Source organism: Octopus bimaculoides, chromosome 9, assembly GCF_046866305.1.
Source record: "Octopus bimaculoides isolate indiv1 chromosome 9, ASM4686630v1, whole genome shotgun sequence".
Lineage (NCBI taxonomy): Eukaryota > Metazoa > Mollusca > Cephalopoda > Octopoda > Octopodidae > Octopus > Octopus bimaculoides.
Window position 1 is genome coordinate 40,072,390 of NC_142936.1, and position 20,927 is coordinate 40,093,316.

A 20,927-nucleotide genomic window follows, 5' to 3' on the forward strand; every position below is an offset into this window, starting at 1 on the left:
CTTTTTGTAAATATTATAAAATCTTATCTAATAATTTTTATAATTTCACACATCTCAGGTTAAATATTGCAGTAACTAATCTATCAACAGTGTATATATGTTAAGTATGATACAAAAATGCTTATTCTAATTCAATACTACATCAATTGCATATAATGGATTTTTAATCAACTGGGGGTGTTTATTTCAAATATCAGTGAATGTTTATTCAGTTTTTCCTATATCAGAAATGATAAGTACTTGCTAATAAAAAGGCTCAAACAAACCAAAATTTATCTGGTACTCTCAGTGGCCACTGCTGGGATGAATGTTCATCTAATTCTTAACTCGAGTCCATACGAGATGTTATATATACTACAGTAACAAGCTGATTGACAGAGTGTGTACATTAAGTATGATACAAAAATAGCTATTTCATGCATATATATACATTCATTTATACACACACACACACACACACACACACACACACACACACACATAAATATGCATACTTGTACATATATATATATATATATTGAGAGAGGAACAGAGAGGGAGATATATACAAATATACATACATGTGTATACACATACATTGTGGACAGTTGAGAGTTTCATAAATTCTTGCTGAACAACCTGCACAGAGGATTTCTTTATAGTAATCAAATATTTGAACTTTACATTTGTTCACTCCATCAAATTAACATTGTTTGTACAGGTGCACAGTGTACCAGATATTGAAGTGACTGCAGAGAAATATAAAATGAAATCTTTTGCTCAAGAACACAATACTACACCTGGTCCAGAAATTAAAACCACATTCTTACAATCATGAGTGCAACACCCAAGCCTCCAGGCCATGCACCTAGTACATACATACAGACATCCATATGTAAGTTAAAATGCAGCCAGATATTGTTGTATTGGATCACAAAAAATATATATGTCCTGCTGTGGAAATCAGCTGCCCTCTGGACACCAATGTGGTCAGAAAAATACGCAGAAGAAAAGGCATCTATGGACCACTGGATAAGGAGCTTGCAAATCCAGTATCCAAGATATGCTTTCAGCATTACATCTGTTATTATTGTAGTAACAGAATGCTTACCAGCTTGCTGGAAGCAAAACATGACTGAACTTGGCTTCTTGGCGAGAGAATGCAGTTCCTTAATTCATATGTTACAAATGATCACAGTATTTGATACTATAAAAATCTGCAAGTCCTTAAGAGTAAAAGGACAAGCAACAAAAGAAGGTGCTTTCTTTCACAACCTTACAGCCTAGTAGGTAGCAAGTCAAAATTAACTCTAAATTAAAAAGAGGAAAAGAACATTCATACGCATACACGAAAATATATTTATACTCAAACACTCTGTACTGACACATAGACACACAATAAACTACTGCACAGATTCCACTCTCAAGATTTTAGTCAACAAGATGCCATGCTAGAATACTGTTGCCCAAGTTGCCAAGGTACCATGCAGTGGGCTCAAACCAGAATCATATGATTGTGAAGTGAAATTTTTGGCCACCTGGTTAATAAAGCAAATATCTGCAACACACAAATTCAGTTAAAGAACTAAACTAGACCTTAAAATAAATAAATAATTATTGTTATTTATTTAAGTTTCCAGAAGGTTGCATATGACAGAACTATTTTGTAAACCCTTGTCGTACCACTTGTATCTTCACCAGAGCTCCAATCATCCAAACCATATGATTAATCCAACTCCAAAGTCCCAATTTTGGCGAATAAAATGGATTTGTATTGTCAGAAGAGATTATTGGAAGCATGCAAATGATTTTGTGCATCATTACATCACACATTGTTTCAGTGAATCACAATTTTAAAAAAATCAAACTTGACACATCTAGGATTAATGAATGTCAAACTTTCATGCCTAATTATACCAGTCAAAGTAAAAAATTTGGATTGAGTTCCCTTAGTTATTAATTGGCACCAAAATTTCACCAGCATTTCAGAAGTGTTGCATGGTAGTTATCAACATGTTTCACAAAAATATCCTCATTTCAAAGAAATATTTCCTCATTCATCTATTGTTGCTTTTAGACATAACAAAAATGTAATACAAATATTAACAAGTATCTCTGCTCGTAATCAAACCTCCAGAGTTTCTGGACATTGTATCAGTAAAAACAGTTGCATGAGAGGTAAGCTTTCATTGTGCAACAGCATAAGTTAGGTCACCTATCAGAATTTTTAATAAAAATGTTATAAAATTTATACAGAATGTGGGACCTGTAATGATTCTCATATGGTGTACACAGCTGTGTGCATCAAACGCTATACGATTTAATTAAAAATTAAGAGATTTAATGGGCATAAGCATGGCATCAGTCACAATAACACTACCTCAATGGAACTTGCTGAGCATTATACTACAAGCACCTGTAATTGTCACCAACAACTTAAAGTACACATTCTCAGAAAATATTGTGGCTTCATTGAACTTTCAGACTTTAAAACATTCAAATATAATTATATAAGTTACTAGTATAACATCCTGGTTGGGAATGACCAAAATGACAGAAGAGTTTCATCAGATTTATACAAAGAGTTGTTTTCCCAGTTACAAATAAGTGAAACTTGATGGTGTCTATTTTATATATCCAGGAAGGACTGCATGATAGTCTTGTTGAATTTTTGAATTCCAACATTTCTGAATATTTTCCATTAATGACTTATTTTGAACCTGAGGAAGACAGACGTACTGTCGAAATATTGTAATGTTCTATGAACAAAAGTAAATTTGATTTATTACATATTGTGCTCTTCTAATAGTATAATTATAATCCTTTCTAATTTTGGCCCAAGGCTAACAATTTTGAGGGGAGTGTAAGTCAATTACACCAACCCCAGTGCTCAACAGCTACTTATTTTATTGACTCAGAAAGGATGAAAGGCAAAAATTGACCTCAACAGAATTTGAACTCAGAACATAAAGAGCCAGTAGAAATGCTACTAACCATTTTGTCTGGTGTAGTAAAGATTCTGCCAGCTGGCCACCTTAGTAGTAGTAGTAGTAGTAGTAGTAGTAGTAGTAGTAGTAGTAGTAGTAGTAGTAGTAGTAGTAGTCGTCGTCGTCGTCGTCGTCGTCGTCGTCTCAAAAAATGTGGCACCTACTAAGAATGACAACTGCTCCTGTGATGATCAGAGCTTTGGGAATAATATCAAATGGTATTTTTCAATACTATGATCAAATTCTGGGAAACCCAAATGTATCAGCATTATGAAAAAGAAAGTTTTCATGGGTACATTTTAAGGAAAACATTGTCAACCTTGATAATATTTCTATCTTTTAAAACCTTTCAAAATTGCAAATATTGCAACCAATTTTTGATGAAATTTTAATTCACAGAATTTGGTTTTATTTTTCTGAATGATATCATTACAACACATAAGTAATATCTACAGTAAAACATCTAACTAATAGTCTCTTTAGGCCTTAGGGTGAGACTTGCAACAGCTCAACTAAACCAAAGCAACAACCATTACATTGATCCCAATATTTCACTGGTACTTAACTTCTCAACCCTGAATAGATGAAAGGCAACCTTGGTGGAATTTGAACTCACAATGTAAAGACAGATGAAATACCACTAAGCATTTCACCCAGTGTGCTAATGATTCTCCCTTCTTGGTGATAATAATAATAATAAAAGGAAGAATTCTCTCTAATTTTGACACAAGACTAGCAGTTTTGAGAATAGGGGGTAAGTCAATTACATCAACCCCAGAACCTGACTGGTACTTTATGCTAACCCTGAAAGGATGAAATGCAAAAGTTGACCTCGTTGAGATTTGAGCTCAGAATCAGAAGAAATGTTGCTAAGTATTTTTCAATGTGTTAACAATTCTTCTAGCTCACCACCACCATAATAATAATAATAATAGTTTCTGATTTTAATAGTTATAATTTCTTTATTTATTTCAAAGATAATAAATGAAAGGATATTGTAAGGACAAATAACACAAACAGAGTAATGATTAAAAGAAAACAGGCATTGAGAAACAACTGCTTAATGTAATGAAAGATCTGTTATTGACCCTTGTACAGAGGGATAAAAACCAAAATTGGTTTTAGCAGGAGTTGAACAAAGAAGTAAAGGAATATAACTCCATGCCACAAAACAGTTATTCACAGCCCTTCCAATTCCCAATCCTAATGATAACCATAGTTACTATTGATTTTAATTAATAACTTCATTTAATTGCAATATAGGCATCAAAACTGGAGAAAAAATAAGAGAGCAAAAAGCAAAAAAGATTAGGATATAAATAAGCAAAATAAAATCAAATGAAAAAACAGAAAACAGTCCATGATGGGAAGCTTTGTACTATCATATCCCATAAGCGATTCACCACCACCTCAGCCATCTGATCATTGTTTTATTATTTCAGAAAGTATATTTTTTTTCCCCCAATTCATTTTACATTAGAAATGGTTTGTATATCAAAATTAATCATAACAGTTTATATTGAGTTATTTATCATCAATGTACCTAGGGAAAAAAAATATATAATTTTCAACATTTTTTTTTGTTTTGTTAAAATAAAAATTCCTTTCCAATTATTTCCTATATATTAAAAAAAATCCTCAATCTTTTTTCCTTTCTTTTTTCTTCTATTTTTTTTTTTTGTTTCCTGTTTTGTGATAATGATAATGTTCATTTATCCAAACGGAGAGATAACAAATCACACAACAAAGACTTAACAGTTATTTTCTGAAGTTTTCATTATGATTAGTTATTTATTACTATCATGGGGAAACATCTTTGAACCATTTACATTACTGTTTATTGGTGAATCATACAATGTTTGGAAAACATTCCCAGTGACCTCATATCATAACAACCCCCCATAGTCATAACATTGTTTAAATTGCTTTAACAACTCTTTGCTTTCTCATCAGTGCCAGAAAATAAAGCCTGCATAGTGGCTATTATGCTGAATGCTTACTAGGTCCTCATATTCTCCACAGTTGTGTGTAATTGTGGTTCACACTATTAACACTTCTCACTTGCAGTATGTTGTGCCATGAAAATAAGAAATCACTGCTTTCACTCTTTGATTGCTAATTCTATTTAAAGTCTTGGAAGAGAATCAAGTGGCCTAATTATCAGGAATATGATTTAGATTGACCCACAAAATGCAGAATATTTTGTAATACAGGCACATGGCCAGATATTTGTGCGTAAGATGTTACTGGAAATTGATTTCAGTACTCAAATGGTACTTTATTTTATCCACCTTGAAAGGATGAAAAACAAAGTTGACCTTGGTAAGATTTGAACCCAAAATGTAAAGAAAAGGTACTAATATTGCAAGGCATTTCTTCAACATGATTCTGCTAATTCACTACCTTCATAATAATTATTTCTACTATAGGTACAAGGCCTGAAATTTTGGGGGATTACATTGACCCCAGTACTGAACTGGTACTTATTTTATGAACCCCAAAGGTATGAAAAGCAAATCAACTTTGGTGAAATTTGATCTAAGAACATGAAACTGGAAGAAATTCCATGAAGTATTTTGTCCAGCATGTTAACAATTCTTCCAGCTTTCTGCCTTACTTTCATAACAATAATAATTGCTTTAATTTACCCAGAAAAGAAGCAATCTTTAAAGGGAAGTCGTCAGTTGATTACTGAACTACTACTTCATTTTATCAATTCCAGAGGAATGAAAAGTAAACTGACCTCAACGCGATTTGAACTCGAAATATAAAATAAATGGAACAAACACTATATAGGATTTTGTTCAAAATTCTAATGGCTCTTATTTTTAAATTTAGTAATTGCATCTTCTGCTCCTCATTATCAGTCTGATCAATATTCTCTCTGCTCTGTACCCCCAACACAACTCCAAGATAGCCACGTGGTGTTTTGAGACCATCAGAAACTCAATATCCATATAGACCCACCCTCTGCACTCACCACCTACTGCCACAAAGGGAATGTTGGCTAAATGGACAATATCATTTCTAGTATCTGTGGTTATGACCTTCTCATCTCCATATTTCCTTTTTCTCAGATGCTGCATCACCAGCCCTTAAACAGGGGTGTAATACATAAGCTCCACTTATTTTTTCCTGGCTTCATCTTTAGTCTTAAAAGCCAAGTATACACTTCCATATACCCTACTCCAATCAAGAGAGCACACATTCTTTTATTTATTAATCAAGGTTTCTTCCAAATTTTTTCTGAAAAGACAAACAGAAAACTTCTCTATTTTTTGAAAACTAGAGATACATCACCATCCCTCTTAACCTTTCTGAGATAAAGTTTTTGAGCAATGAGACATCTTCTTGCAACATACTTCTTCTACACTTTTTCCTTTGCCTAGAGACGAATGATGTCCAGTATTTCTCTTTGACTTGCAACACCAGCAAAGAATATGGTGTTGGTGGTGGTTTGCTTTACCCATGTCAAATTGTGACTGCCTATATTCTCTGATTATGACTGTGTCCATCTAGACTTCATGCATTTTATTATGACATTCAGAAAATAACACTATTAGACATTACACAAAAGTTATGCACCCACAGAGTGTCTATTTTATATGGTTCAAATAAATATTACACTGTACAGTCATATTAAGTGATTTCAATTATCTGTAGCCATTTTAATCTTGAAATTTGAAATGCAAATGTTGAAAACTTTGGAAAATTCAAAAACAAAATACTGATTTTAATGACAGTTGTTGTTATTAACCTCAGGTCAGTCCTGGTCAATCAGATCTATGAGGAAAACTATTCAATTGGTTATTATCCAAATCTTTTAAAATTATGGTGGATTGACCATGTTCAAAGTATTGACAATAAAACACCCAAAGGTTATTTTTCCTTCTGAACAGACAACAGAAAAATGTCATCATGGAAGATTGCAACTGAAATTCAAAGACCTCTTGATGCCAAAAATCTCACACTCTGAGGCATCCAGTTGAAGTAGTATGAAACTGTTGCAAAGACATGGAGAAATCTCTGTGATCTTGGTTGTCTGAGTAAGACAGAAAAAACAAGAAAGACCAGAAATGTCAAATGGGAAACAGAAGACTCCACCAATGATCCCATGCAGAGAATGTTATCAAATATTTTGATCAAATCTTGGCTTTCATAATCATCTGAGAGCTCATGTTAGAAAACGAGAGAAAAGCAACTGAAGTGATTATCTCAGATTCAGAAAGCTCAACAATGATGACATAACTTACATACCTCATCAACTACTGAAAGTTGGTAGGGTGTGAGGTGGTTTGAGAGTGATTTGGTTGCTGTTTCTAACAAGTCAATCCACTGCTAGTTAAATTAGATTTAAATGCATTGAAATAATTTCCAACTCATCTACAAGATGTTGATGGTAAGATAGAGGCCAACATCAATTTAATCAAACAATATTGGTATGCAAATGTTACACAAACTATCAACTTATTCTCAAGAGAATCAGTTAATGGCAAAGTCAAGTGCTGGCAAAGTGAATGACTGGATAGGTGACTAAATGAAGTGATGAGTACCTTCAAAATTTATTGTTATTATCAAGAATGCATGCACCATTGACAACATATAAATGTATTTGGTATACTTCTTTCAAATTTATATTTTCTGCTCATAAATAATTATCTCTAAATTACATCAAATATTGTATCTTTTATTATCTTTTCTTCCAGAATTATATTCTAAAGTTAATCATTAACCAGATTAAAATACTAGGCTGGGAAAATGAAGGAAGTACTTTTACAAAGTAAGTTGAAATCAATTTACAATTATCTTAGCACTGTGAATAATATAGATTACTGATAACATATAAGTATTGATATATGTATATGTTTGTGTGTGTGTGCATAATGATATAAATGATTGTTTGTGTATATATATATAATATATATATATGTGTGTGTGTGTGTGTGTGTGTGTGTGTGTATAATAACCATTATAAACACTTTATGATTCAGAACCATCCATTTGATTTCATGTTCAACCCCACTGTATGACACTGTGAGTAAGCATTTTCTACTATAGCCCCAATTTCGAGCCTCCCAATTCTCCCAATTGTATTTCCATGGATTACTAGAAGGTAATATCAAAGAGTTCCCAGACTAGTTCTGTAGTGCACCAACAGATAGAAGTGCATAATAAGAGCTAGCAGTGACCCCCATGAGGCAGTGTGCTAAGTGACATCGCTGTGCTTACTTTGCAAGTTCTGAAATTTGTGTTTTTGTGATCACATGCATGCTGTAGTCTCTCTTAACATCAACATGGACAGAAACTTGGAACAAAGAGCCAACACAAAAAATTTGTGTTAAACTTGGGAAGTCTGTTACAGCGGCATTGAGCATGAATCAGCAAGCTTACCACTACAAGGCAATGGGCCGTGTACAATGTTTCAAATGGAATGAGCATTTCAAAAGCAGAAGAACATTCCTGGAAGACAGTGAGTGATCTGGAAGACCTGCCATGAGCACTACCCCCAGAAATGTGTAAACAATTCATCAGCTTAATCATGAGGTTCATCGGAGAACAATCAATGACACATGGGTTCACGTTGCCTATCCTAACGTCTGTTATATAGGTCTGGGCAGGCAATCCGAATGTATCTCATATGGGTCCATGCAGGCAATCCTAATGTCCACTGAGAATTGGATTCTTCACAACGACAGTCACTGAGCTCTCCTCTCTCATGAATTTCTCACCAAAAACAACATGGTATCAGTTCTGTACCAACCCTATTTGCCAGATTTAGCACCTGAAAATTTCCATCTCTTTCCCAAGATAAATGCAGCTCATTGTCCACCATTTTAACATCATTGCCAAGATCAAGCATGAGTCACAGAGGGTCCTCAACTCACAGAAAATGATTATCAGGCTGGATTGCCAAAGTGGCAGGAACTTTGGGACTGGTGTATTGCTGCACTAGGTGACTATTTCAAAGGAGATGATGTTAAAGGTAAATAAGTTATTTTTTATTAAACATAACTAGTCCAGGAACCTTTTGATACCACTTAGTATGTGTGGGTTGTGATTGAGAAAGAAGACACTAACCACTGCCTGCAACACAAAGGCTGAGCTGGTGGCCAAGATCAAGGAGATGTTCAAAGATCTTCCTAGAGATACAGCTAGGAATGCATTTGCCAGGTTCTGAAGCTGTCTTGAGGCTGTGGTGAAAGTTGAGGGCAACTACGTTGAGTAAACTGTTATCTCTCACTCATAATTTAGTTGATATTTTCTGAGTTTTTAAAATTACTTTTACTTTCGGATAGGATATTGTATTTTCTTTTCCTTTTAAGCAAACTGTCAAATTTAGCCCAAATAACTTGTGTGTATGTATATATGTATGTGTATGTGTGTGTGTGTGTGTGTGTGTGTGGTGTGTGTGTGCATGTGTGTGTGTGTATACATTCACACACACAACCACATTATACATGTGTGTTCAGTTTGTTTCCTTGTTTGGACATTGCATGGTAGTTGTGAACAAGCATCACCTAATAAGTTGAGTCAGTGATACAAACAATCAAAAATACATTAGTTTCTTTATTCTCTAAAATACTGGTGAAGATAATACATATAAATGTCAAAGATTTTAACAAATCTTGGACCAAATTTTGGCATATCAGAAGGAATGAAATAAGAATAAGAGGAACATACACTAGAATGGTCTAGCTCCACACTTAGATAACTATCTTCATAAAAAAACTAAGGATTGTAAGCTTTGTCTTGCAACTTCTATCCAATGACCATGACCAACCATTAAAATATATTATGGATCGCTGACTACATGGAAGCTGCTCTGAGAAGTAATGTTACAAAGCATCATAAGAAAAAACAATACTCAAGAAGGATTTTAGAATATACAAGTGAAACTATATAAATAGGAGTCAGTTCTGTAAGTAATGTTCTGTCATGGCTTTAACTGCAGTAGCTAAAATAAATAATGTCAAAACAATAGCCAAAAAATAACTCCATGTACAAAATCATGAAATAATTACTAACTAACCACTGACATGTATGAAAAAACAATACAGCTTCCACACACACTATACATATTGACACTGACCATGCAGTGCTAAAAACACACATTAAAACTATTCTAATTAAAGCATACACAAGCACACATTCACACACTCATATACACTCACTACATACAAACATCCACACACACATCTACTCATAGGCATAAAATTACCCACACTCATCCACATACAACCTCACACCTACATGCACACAATCACATATTCACACAAACATCTGCACACATAACAACACTCATATGCATTCAATACAAACACTATAAACTAAAAATACAAAAAAATCAAAGCAGAAATCAATTTATGCCAGAGAAAAGTGATTTGTGGTTAGAATGTAAGATTTTTCCAATAAGTATTGCATAATATTATTGATGAATGAGAAAAGAGGTATCTAGTATACTCCAGGTCACAGGGACATTTTCCATCCCACTATCTTTCAGTTTCCAGAATCCCTGAGATCTAGTGCTGATTCTACCTCTCAACCTTAAAATGTGCTGGTTTAATAAATAAACTCTTTTACATAGATAACTAAGGATTCATACTTGTTTGCATGCCTAAATATGTGTTCCTGTTCCAGCTCATTTGAACACTATTATCAACCAAAGGAAATAACCAAAGATGGAAAGACAGCTGTTTTTTTTTTCTATAAAGAGCACTATATGAAAAACCCTATACTATGTGTCTTATTTGGGTAGGAAATTGAATTGAAAATTTCATCAAACATTATATAGATTAAATTACTATAAGGTATAGATGCAGAAACTAAGATAGCTAGAAACTCAGTCATTATGATATGGACATTTTCCATTTACATAAAGGATAAATCAGTCATTCTAATTGAAAGAATATCAAAAGCAGTTATCGCTGCTTGGACAACATTGTTTTACAGATCACATAACACAACCACAAACAAAAACCGACTAATCCTTACTTTTCCACCCATCATTTCTAACAGCCAACATGTAAATGCATATTTGCCAGAATCACACTGTTAAATGAATCAAGTCTCTTGTGATAGCAATATAACATCACTACAATGCCAAATAATTATGTCCAAAGAAATTATATTAGACTCACTATGCATAATTATAAGAGCAGATTGAACCAGTGAGCATAATGCTTCAGATTCAGGGTTAGAATCAACAGTAACTCTTTATCACAGTATGTTTGGAAACTGAAGGACAATCAAGTCGAAAGTATATCTGTATCTTACATAATAGTGATGTAAAAAGGTTTACAAGATGCTTAATGAAAAATTATACATCCTTATTCAAGTATCATTCACTGAAAAGAAGGGCTGAGATTTCAAACCATTACAAACACCAGGTAAAGCGTTTAGGAAAGCAATTTTTATTACAGGATAGCATTTGGTCGGTTTCCACATTTGTTGGGTGTCAATAATGGTGACACCCTGCCCAGACGCTATCATAATTTGTACGATAGGTGATAACTATTAATCCTATCTCTTTAACTAGCTCCAACAAAAAGTACAAAACCAGTGAAAGTCAGGAACCAGCTACAATTTTATTTGGCATATCATTTTGCCAGAGAGCCTGAATGATCACATGTACATAAAACTCCGAGTCGCAGAAAAGTGAATTGTAAAGATATATATGTGTGTATATACTATACACACACACATATAGTATATACACATGTACACATAAATTCATGTTCACATATGTAATAGACACATGTTAATGTAAGTAACAAAACATACATATATATATATATTATATATATGTAATATAAATATATATATATTATGTATATATTATATATATATATATATATATATATATATATATATATATATATATATATATATATATATATATATATATATATATATATTTCTAATGTATATTATATATATATATATATATATATATATATATATATTTCTAATGTATATTATATATATATATATATATATATATATATATATATATACACACATGCATACATACATATATAATGATATATTTCATACATATGTCAAAATGTTTATGATTATGAACAAATAATCATGCACTGAAGTGTGTATGTGTGTGTGTGTGTGTGTGTGTGTGTGTGTGTGTGTATGCATACAGACCTACTATGTATGAGTCTTTGCACTGTATCATTTCCTGTTTTCTATTCCTTTCCACTAAGACATTTTTAAGTATATACATTAGCAGATTTTTATGTTATTATTACAGTGGTTGTTCATTTTATCATAATAATATTAATAATAATGATAATAACAATAACAACAACAACAATGATGATAATAATAATAATAGTAATAATAATAATAATAATAATAATAATATTAATAATAATAATGATAATAATAATAATAATAATAACAGCAATAATAATGATAATAATAATAATCAAAACAGCAGGCCTCTGTTATTGAAGTACAAAATTAGTTCAGAAATACATTACAGTAGCTGGCTACCTCACAGCTGAGAGCAGTCTTTGTAAAAATCTCTTATATACTTGCCCTCCAATATTTATATTCCCATACAAACCGAAATTTCTAAAGAAGACTAAGCATTAATAAACTAAAACACATGCAGTTCACCACATGCTTACATGTACACATACACATAAATGCATGGATGTAAGTGTAAGTAACAAAACAGATTTGTGTGTGTGTATGCATACACCTTCACAAAACAATAAGAAATTGAAATCGCAAACACATATAGCTGTGTACATAGACATATATACAAAGAATGATAATACACATATAAAAGAAATAACAGACAAATACTGCAGAAAAATGTGTATGTATGTACACATACACAACGTGTGTGTGTGTGTGTGTGTAATTATCACACAAAATCTAATTATGCATAAACAGGATCTGCTTTGTATGCGTGAACACAGATATATACATATATGAAAAATATTAAACACTCATGCGTAATTTGAAAAGATGAACTAAAAGGAAAATCAGAAAGACATTCGAACAACCACATCAGCATCATCATCACAACAAGAATCATCACTACCAACAACATTAGCAACATTGCATAAAATACCATCAACTCTGCTATTTATACCATCACTGTTAAACTCTCAAGTCAACGAGGAAGCTGCAAAGCAGTTTCTTGATCCACCAAAAATAGCAGTTAAAAGGCAAATCATGCTTTATTATCTTGAGAAAAGAGCATTAGCATTGTTAAAACAGGATAAAAAAATAGTCTCCCCACTTCCCAGGCAGCATTTTTTTTTTAGTTCCACTATTTTTCGTGTGTATTTGTGATTTTTGGAGGGCTGGGTGGGTGTAGGGGCGATATGGAGGTAGAGGAGGGGAGAAATCTCATGGACTATCCCCAGGTGGTGTAAACTTCAGCCATGCCATTGGAAATGAGAGATATAACATAGCTCTATCCTTAATACACTCTGCCTAGGAGAAAAGAAAATGATGTGATGATCAGGACTAGAATCTTCTGATTCCAGTCTTTTCAATCAATACTAGGTCTCCATTCAGTCAAAACTTACCTAGGGCTTAGCAACAGCTGACAAAAGTACGAAAGCAACTCTATTAATAGCACCAACACAAACAAAAGCCACACCAGCAGACTCATCATAGCACTTTGACACAAAAATAGTCCTTTGAATTACAGGTCCCTTTAGTCTGCTCAGATTCCATAGTTTCATTTGACCCTTATTTCACTCACAGAGCTCAAGTCAATCTGAGGCTGTGGTAAGAATTATTCACTGAAGATGCCAAGCAGTGGATTTGAACTCATGGTTTCATAGTTGCAAAGTGAACTTCTTAGACACTTTGCCATATTTGTGCCCCATCACTTCCACTGTTGGCAATAACATCTTTATCACTAAACTAACCAACCAACCAGTGAAGAGGAACAATGTTACACTAAGTTGAGACAATGTTTATTCTTCCGTAAAATTTGGAAACATTTTCAATGTTATAGCTACAAGATGGTATCCATTGATTTTACTGCCATTTTATGTTATCATTGTTATTGTTAATATTCTTGTTCTTGTTCATCATCATCAGCTTTGTCAGTGGAAGTGAAATATATATTTATTCTAATTTATTTTGATATTGGTGTTTTGATGATGGGTAGAAGAAAATTCCTTGTGAGTTGTGTTTGTAATGTTTCAGTTACCATTCTGGAACCATTTAATTAGATTTACATTAATACAATTCTTCCGGAAAAGCATGAATGTCATTGTTTGACATTTCCTCCTTTGTTAAATGTGTTTATTTCATGTCTAAGAAAGAAAAAGCTAGCAGGATCAAATATCTTCCTGGAAAACTATTTGGGTGTGTTGCTGGGCCCTTTACATAAGGAACACAGCTGAAAGAGTTACTGCTGATATTTTGGGCATGTTGCTGCCCCCTCAGATAAAGAACCCAACTGCACAGTTGCTGCTAGGCCCTTGAATAAAGAAATCCAACTGAAGAAGTTGCTACTGACATTTTCACCTGGATGTATCAATCAGAAGCCTCTAGAATTTATTTCAAGCTTGAAATAATTAAGAAATAGTTGTGAAAATCGTACTGAAAAAGAATACATAAGGTATTTTGTATATAGTAAAATTGTTTGTATCTTTTGTATATAGTAAAATTAATATTCGTATCTAATGGGGCTGAGGTCATTCCAAGTTAGTGCTCCCAGAGCCGTTGTCATGTGCAGAACCAACCAGGTCCACCAGTGCTCTCCATCTCTGGTGGTCCTTTGCCAGCCCCTCTGCATCCTCCAAGGTGACATCAAGCCTCTGGAGATCTTCCCCAGTTATATCCAGCCATCTAGTATGGAGCCTACCATGAGGCCTCTTCCAGCTTACAGCTGCTGTGTTGAATGAGAGTAAAGCTCTGGTGGGATGATTTTGCAGGAGACAGAGGGCTTATCCATACCAGCACATGCAACAGATAGCTATGATTTAGCAGTTTAATAATACTAATTAATAGATATGAGTTTCTTACAATAAAAAGATTCATTTATTGTATTATTCAAATTGCTAGTTAATTAAATAGATATAGTTAACATGGTTTAGTTGTTATTTTAAAATGGTGTGCACTTTGTTAAAGAGAATATAGCAATAGCCCTGAGCAAGGTAAGTAACTGTGCAAAAATGTTCCCTCAATGCTTTATTGTTGGAGTAGGTGCCTCTGTCACTCAATACTGACCATAGATCATGTAACATGTATGTGCAGGTCTGAAAAAGATTTTTTTTTTTTTGTGGAAGACAGCAGTAAGCTAAATAAACAAAGCCACTCTTCTACATGTCACTGATGTTTATTCAAGGGAAATTCCACCAAGAGCAGCTAGTTACAGTGTCAACAAGGAATGTAAACAAGATACTAGTGTTTCATTCTAGCAGAAATCAAAGCTGTAGAATGTCAACATTCACACACATTCATATGTGTGTATATATGTCTGCACATGAATGGTCACAAAAACACAGGCATGACAATATAGTTAAGGAGTTCGTTTTGGGTTCAGTCCTACTGCATAATAATAACTTAGATAAGTGTTTCTTCTAGAACTTCTGGCAAACTAAAGCCTTGTGAGTGGATTTAGTTTACAGAAACTGAAAGAAGCCCATCATAAATATGTATGTGTGTGTTTGTCTCCTTGTTTTGGCATCACATGATAGTTATAAATGAGTGTCACAAGTGATCTCCATACAAGTGATATCAATCATTTCCAGTTTCCAATAAAAACTTATCTGACCATGAAGAAATATTATTGTACTTGGTTAAGAGTAACTGTAAGGACATTTGGCCATTGAAAATTTGCTTCAATGAATTTTGTCTGACCTGTGGGAGCCTGGAAAAGTGGATGTCAAAAGTGTGTGTGTGTGTATATGTACCGCACGCGCGCGCGCGCACACATACACACACACACACACAAGTGCACACTAGGCATCTATACAGTTCTGTCTGCAAATTGCACGCAAAAAGTTATTGACTAACCCAGTATTGAACCCAAAACCATGTGGATATGAAGCAAGCTTCTTAATCACACAGTCATGCCTTCATCTGCATCAATTTTAAATTTCAGAATATAGCAGAAACATATATCAAATAAACTATAAATGCTCATAGTCAGAATCTGTACTTCAAATAGCTGCAAAAAATTCAATAGTTTATTAATTTGTTAATGATGCAAGCCTATTAAAAATTTATAAATCATTAAAAACATGTTGAAGAAAACAAATGAAATATAACCTCCTGTCTCTTTAAAACTGGCAAAAAGCTAATAGATTACCACACATTGATAGTAAAAAACAAAATAATCATAAACTTTTATCCTAATTAATTTATTGACTACAGTCTAAATACAGAAACTGACGGTGAAAGGCTAATGGCTAAATAATCAACAAAACGCTACACCACTTTATCTCAATAAACATCTAAGATGGAAAATTTATATCAATAAACTGACAAGGAAACTCTTTCAAGCCATGTAATGGTCACTGAATTTTTTTCTATCTTCTAAAAATTAAAATCTAAATATATACTATGCTATCTACCCTTTCTCTCCTCCATATTGTTCCTTGAACTGAGAATCAAAAGCAAAAAAAAATGCTGTCAGCAAACCTCTATTGTTTGATAACAATGCATTTGTCACCCCAAAATACTTATGCCACATGTGTCAGATATTTTAGATATACTTGCTGTCTTTATTTTCAGTCAAGTTTCTAGAAATATATTTTTGCAGTATTGAGTGTGTTGAAATAAATCTCAACTTCCATTCACATAGAACAATAAATATTTAAGAAATGTCTAAATAATATCAAGAGTCCACAAAAAACAAGTTTTGTATTCTCAGTATTAAATCTTTCAAGTGGCCTCATGTTGTAAAAGGCTGATAGTGTGAAGATTATACTGAAAGTAATGCAAAAGTGGGCATAACTTTTTTTATGAACTGTCACAGAGAATTCAAAGGGCAATATTTATTAACTTTTTTATTCACTGTCACAGAGTATTCAAAGAGTATTATAGTGGAGTAACTCTTCCTCTATGCAAAAGTACAATCAAACAGCAATGCATTGCCGAACTCCATTCCTGAATCCTCTTTGGAAAGCTCAGGTTTGCACTGTTGTATCCAGTCTTTACTGCCGCTATTACCTTGCTTGCATCGTGGAATCATTATTACTGCATTGAAGAATAATGAAGGAGACTTACTATAGAGGAAGGGTTATACTACCATTTTTGTGCAAACTGAACAACCTATATCAGTTAATGAAAGGTCATGCTCATTTTTGCATTACTTTCGACACAGTCATTGCATGAAGAATTCTAAAGAAATGTGACACTGTTAGAAGGAAAATGGGCATCTAATGTGAAAGGTGAATCACAAATTAGCCAAATGTGACTGGATTTCATTGGCATTAGCCCATATACACTGCTAAAACAGCTGCACTGTTATGGAAATGGGATATAAATAAGAATGGATGCTGATTGATAAAGTGCTGCATATTGTTGGGATGGTATTCCTGTTGAAAAGAAACACTTAGGTAAACATGGAAAGAAGTGGCAAGTTATAAAGAAGTGGAGAGATATATCTTAAAACATCAGACTTCATAGAAATGATAAATGATTAAGATGAGCAGCAATATGATGTGCAGTAGACATATTTAAATTATTCTAGCAACATGAAGTGGACATTATGAGAAGAAAGAGGACAAACCATTTTAAATATATATTTAATCTAAATGCAGTATTTTAAGTAGGTGCAAGCATGAAGTGGCTTCAGGGAGAGGAGGTGATATAATTAGTAGTACAGATAGAGTGCAGTACAGCAGAATAAAAATGAAGTTATAGAACAGGCAAAGATGAGCGCTAAGGAGATTATAGATGGGTGGAGGCTGCAAGAATGTAGGAGGAATGTAAGAGATGATAGTGATAAGGATGGAGGAAGTAAGAGGTGCATAAGAGTGAATGAAGGAGTAACAAACAAAAGTGGAGGGTATCAATGAAAATTAGAATAGGAAAGAAGGAGAGATGACTGGTGGTTCAAAAAGGAGATGAAATATATAGCTCTGCTCTCATTTAATCATAGCTGCAGAATAATGAAGTAACCAGAAGAGCAATGCAGAGGTCAGTGATAGGGAGATGAGGAGTAGTAGGGAATGCTTGACAAGAACAACTTAGGTGAGATTCTCAGTTTTATGCCTGAGAGTTCAAAGTAGAGGAATAAAAAGATCCTTAATTTGGAAAACAGTTAAGAATTGGTGACAAGAAGAGCATAAAACTGTAAAGATATTGCCTCAAATAAACACCCATCAACATATGCCAGTAGAGAAAAACAAATGTAAAAGGTATAAACAAATGAGTACAGTGACATCAATAGAATTTAGTGGTGGGGGCATACTTCTGGTGCTTTTGTTATTGACCTTTAGATATATAAAGTGCAAAGCCAGTTTTAGTCATTTTTGACTTCAGACCAATGAAGAAGTAGTTAAATAGACAATAGCAATTAGACAGCTGTCTACAGTTTGTGTAAACACACCTTTTGTAGGAATAAAATAATAAACTAGCCTCTTCAAAAGGAAGTACATTTTATAAATAAACAAGAACACAAAAGAAATTTGATAGACAAAATAAAATATTTGTTAGATAATTATTTATCTTTTGTAAAGAGTAAAAAAATTTTGTTTCCTGCTGTTCAATGAATATTGATATCTGTGTGTGTGTGTGTGTACACATACACAAACATACCACTCTCATTTGCATACTATACATTCAACTCGCTCTTAGTGCTTGTATTTCATTGTAGATTGACTATCATCAAATGGAAATTGTAAGGAGTAAGATTTATGGGAGGAGGGGATTATTATTATTATTATAGTCAGAAGAGAAAGTATTGTTTGTAGATGGAGTGGAATCAGTTGAGAATTTGGCTAAGGCTTTTAAGTATCTCCTTAACTCAGGATTCTGGGTTCAGTTCCTATCTGACTTAAGGTTTATTTTATAAATTACTCTCAAAATTGAGCACAATCATTAATATCTAGATTTTCATAGATCTGGGTTTTATGAAAACCAGATCAAAGATTGATCAGCAAAACAAAATACTCTGGCCTCTTCTATTCCCATTCTTATTTTATGGTGAATTACCTGCTCAGGAATTAGCAAGTAAGAGGTTAAGCATTCCACAAACATGTGTACACTTAATGTGATTTCTCTGGTAGAATCAGCTTGTCATAGTGTATGACAGGGTTGTACATATAAAATCCAGCCAATGGGCTTTGATACAAATTCCATTAACTGAATGGAAACTACAGAGATGGAATGGAAATTGTATGGGAAACCAACAGATATGGATTGACCCAAAGCTATATAAAATGATATTTGTGAGTGAGGGTGTAGTCTTTTTTTAGTTTATTTGAATTTGACAATAATTACTACAAAGAACTTACATGTATAGGTGCGTGTGTATGTGTATAAACACAGATAATTATAAACCATAGCCATCACTCACAAGCAGGTATGATCTTGTAGCATGTATTGCATTTTTGCTGATAATTCTTGGTGTGTATATATTCACAAGCAGACACACTCTCAACCCTCATATAGTTGACCAAGCAGCTCATTGAAAATGTGACAACTGGAGAGAGAGAGAGAGAGAGAGAGAGAGAGAGAGAGAGAGAGAGAAAGAGAGAGAGGTGCGATGCACCACCAGTTGGCTGGTATTCGTTACAGCTGAGTAGACTAGAGGAAGATGGGATAAGGTGCCTTTTCACAAGGAGACATGTTGCCTAGCCCAGGATTGAAACCTACGAACTTAGGATTATGAACCCAACACCTTAACCACAAGGCCACAAGCCTTTACACATAGGTACATACACACATACATATATGTATGTATGTGAGAGAGAGAGAGTGACTTTGTGGAAATTATTCTCAAACCAGCAACTTGGACTCAATACTTGCAGTTGACTTCATTCATGGAACGAAATGGCAAGGTCTGTGTCTATAAACACATACACATACAGAGTGAGGCAAAAGTCACGCACTCTATGGACAATTTATTAAATGTATAATTACACATGAAAATTCTATTTGCTAGCTATTTAATTGTTATATGTGCTGTTCAAAATGCCCCACTTCCTTTTCATAACACATTTCAATTCTGTGCGCACATGATTCATTAACCACCATTGATGTTAGATCGACTGCACTTTTCGGTATGCCACTTTGAGGGTGGCCAGTGACACTACCAGCTTGTTTAAAACGATTGATTAAGCATTCAACAGTTGACTTATCAACTAGAAGTCAGTGTGGATTCTGCCTGTTGAATTCCTCTGTAACAGATCTGTGAGTAGCACCTGCTTTCCCATACATGAACACTAAGGTAACATGATCATCCTTCATAAGTTTTATACCCATCTTACTTCATCAAATTTTTTTCTGCAAATAAGAAAATAGAACAAATTAGACATTTAAAACATTACTAATTAATTAACACCTATAGTATGTAACTTTTGCCTTACCCTGTATATGTGTATGTGTATATGTGTCTCTATTTATATAGACATTTACATTTTGAAGGACAGACACAAGACAGATTACTCAATGCATGAAGTAGAATTAATTTATTTATGATAACGTGGATGATGATTGCTATTTGTCACTGTTATGATCCTTAAAATGTTGGATTGTTGCAACACCCATTTTGGTATACTGTTTACTTAGTAAAACCAGTAAAGACACAACTATCTCTAACCACCTACTTTGTATTCTAGAACTTCATGTACTTCTCTTTACTTACAGTGACTAGGTCATTCCATTTGTCATGTGGGAGGGGTGTACGATTATTACTAATTCCCAACAGTATCTCCCCTTTTAAAGTTTTCTAAGGAAGTGTCTCTTTATTCAGCAATAATTTCTTTTATTCACCCCACTATCCTTTTTTGTGTTTTT

At 33.6% G+C, this 20,927-nt stretch overlaps 1 protein-coding gene across 5 annotated transcripts in view; it reads left to right on the forward strand.

The window, feature by feature from the left end:
• Positions 1-20,927, forward strand: part of LOC106869101 (endoplasmic reticulum aminopeptidase 1) — a 1,176,109-nt gene that overhangs the window by 1,109,985 nt on the left and 45,197 nt on the right. For all 5 annotated transcript variants that reach the window (XM_089357447.1, XM_089357445.1, XM_052970645.2 and 2 more), the window contains exon 15: positions 7,673-7,746. In XM_089357447.1, the coding sequence (XP_089213573.1) occupies positions 7,673-7,746 (74 nt within the window). The remainder of the gene's footprint in view (positions 1-7,672; positions 7,747-20,927) is intronic.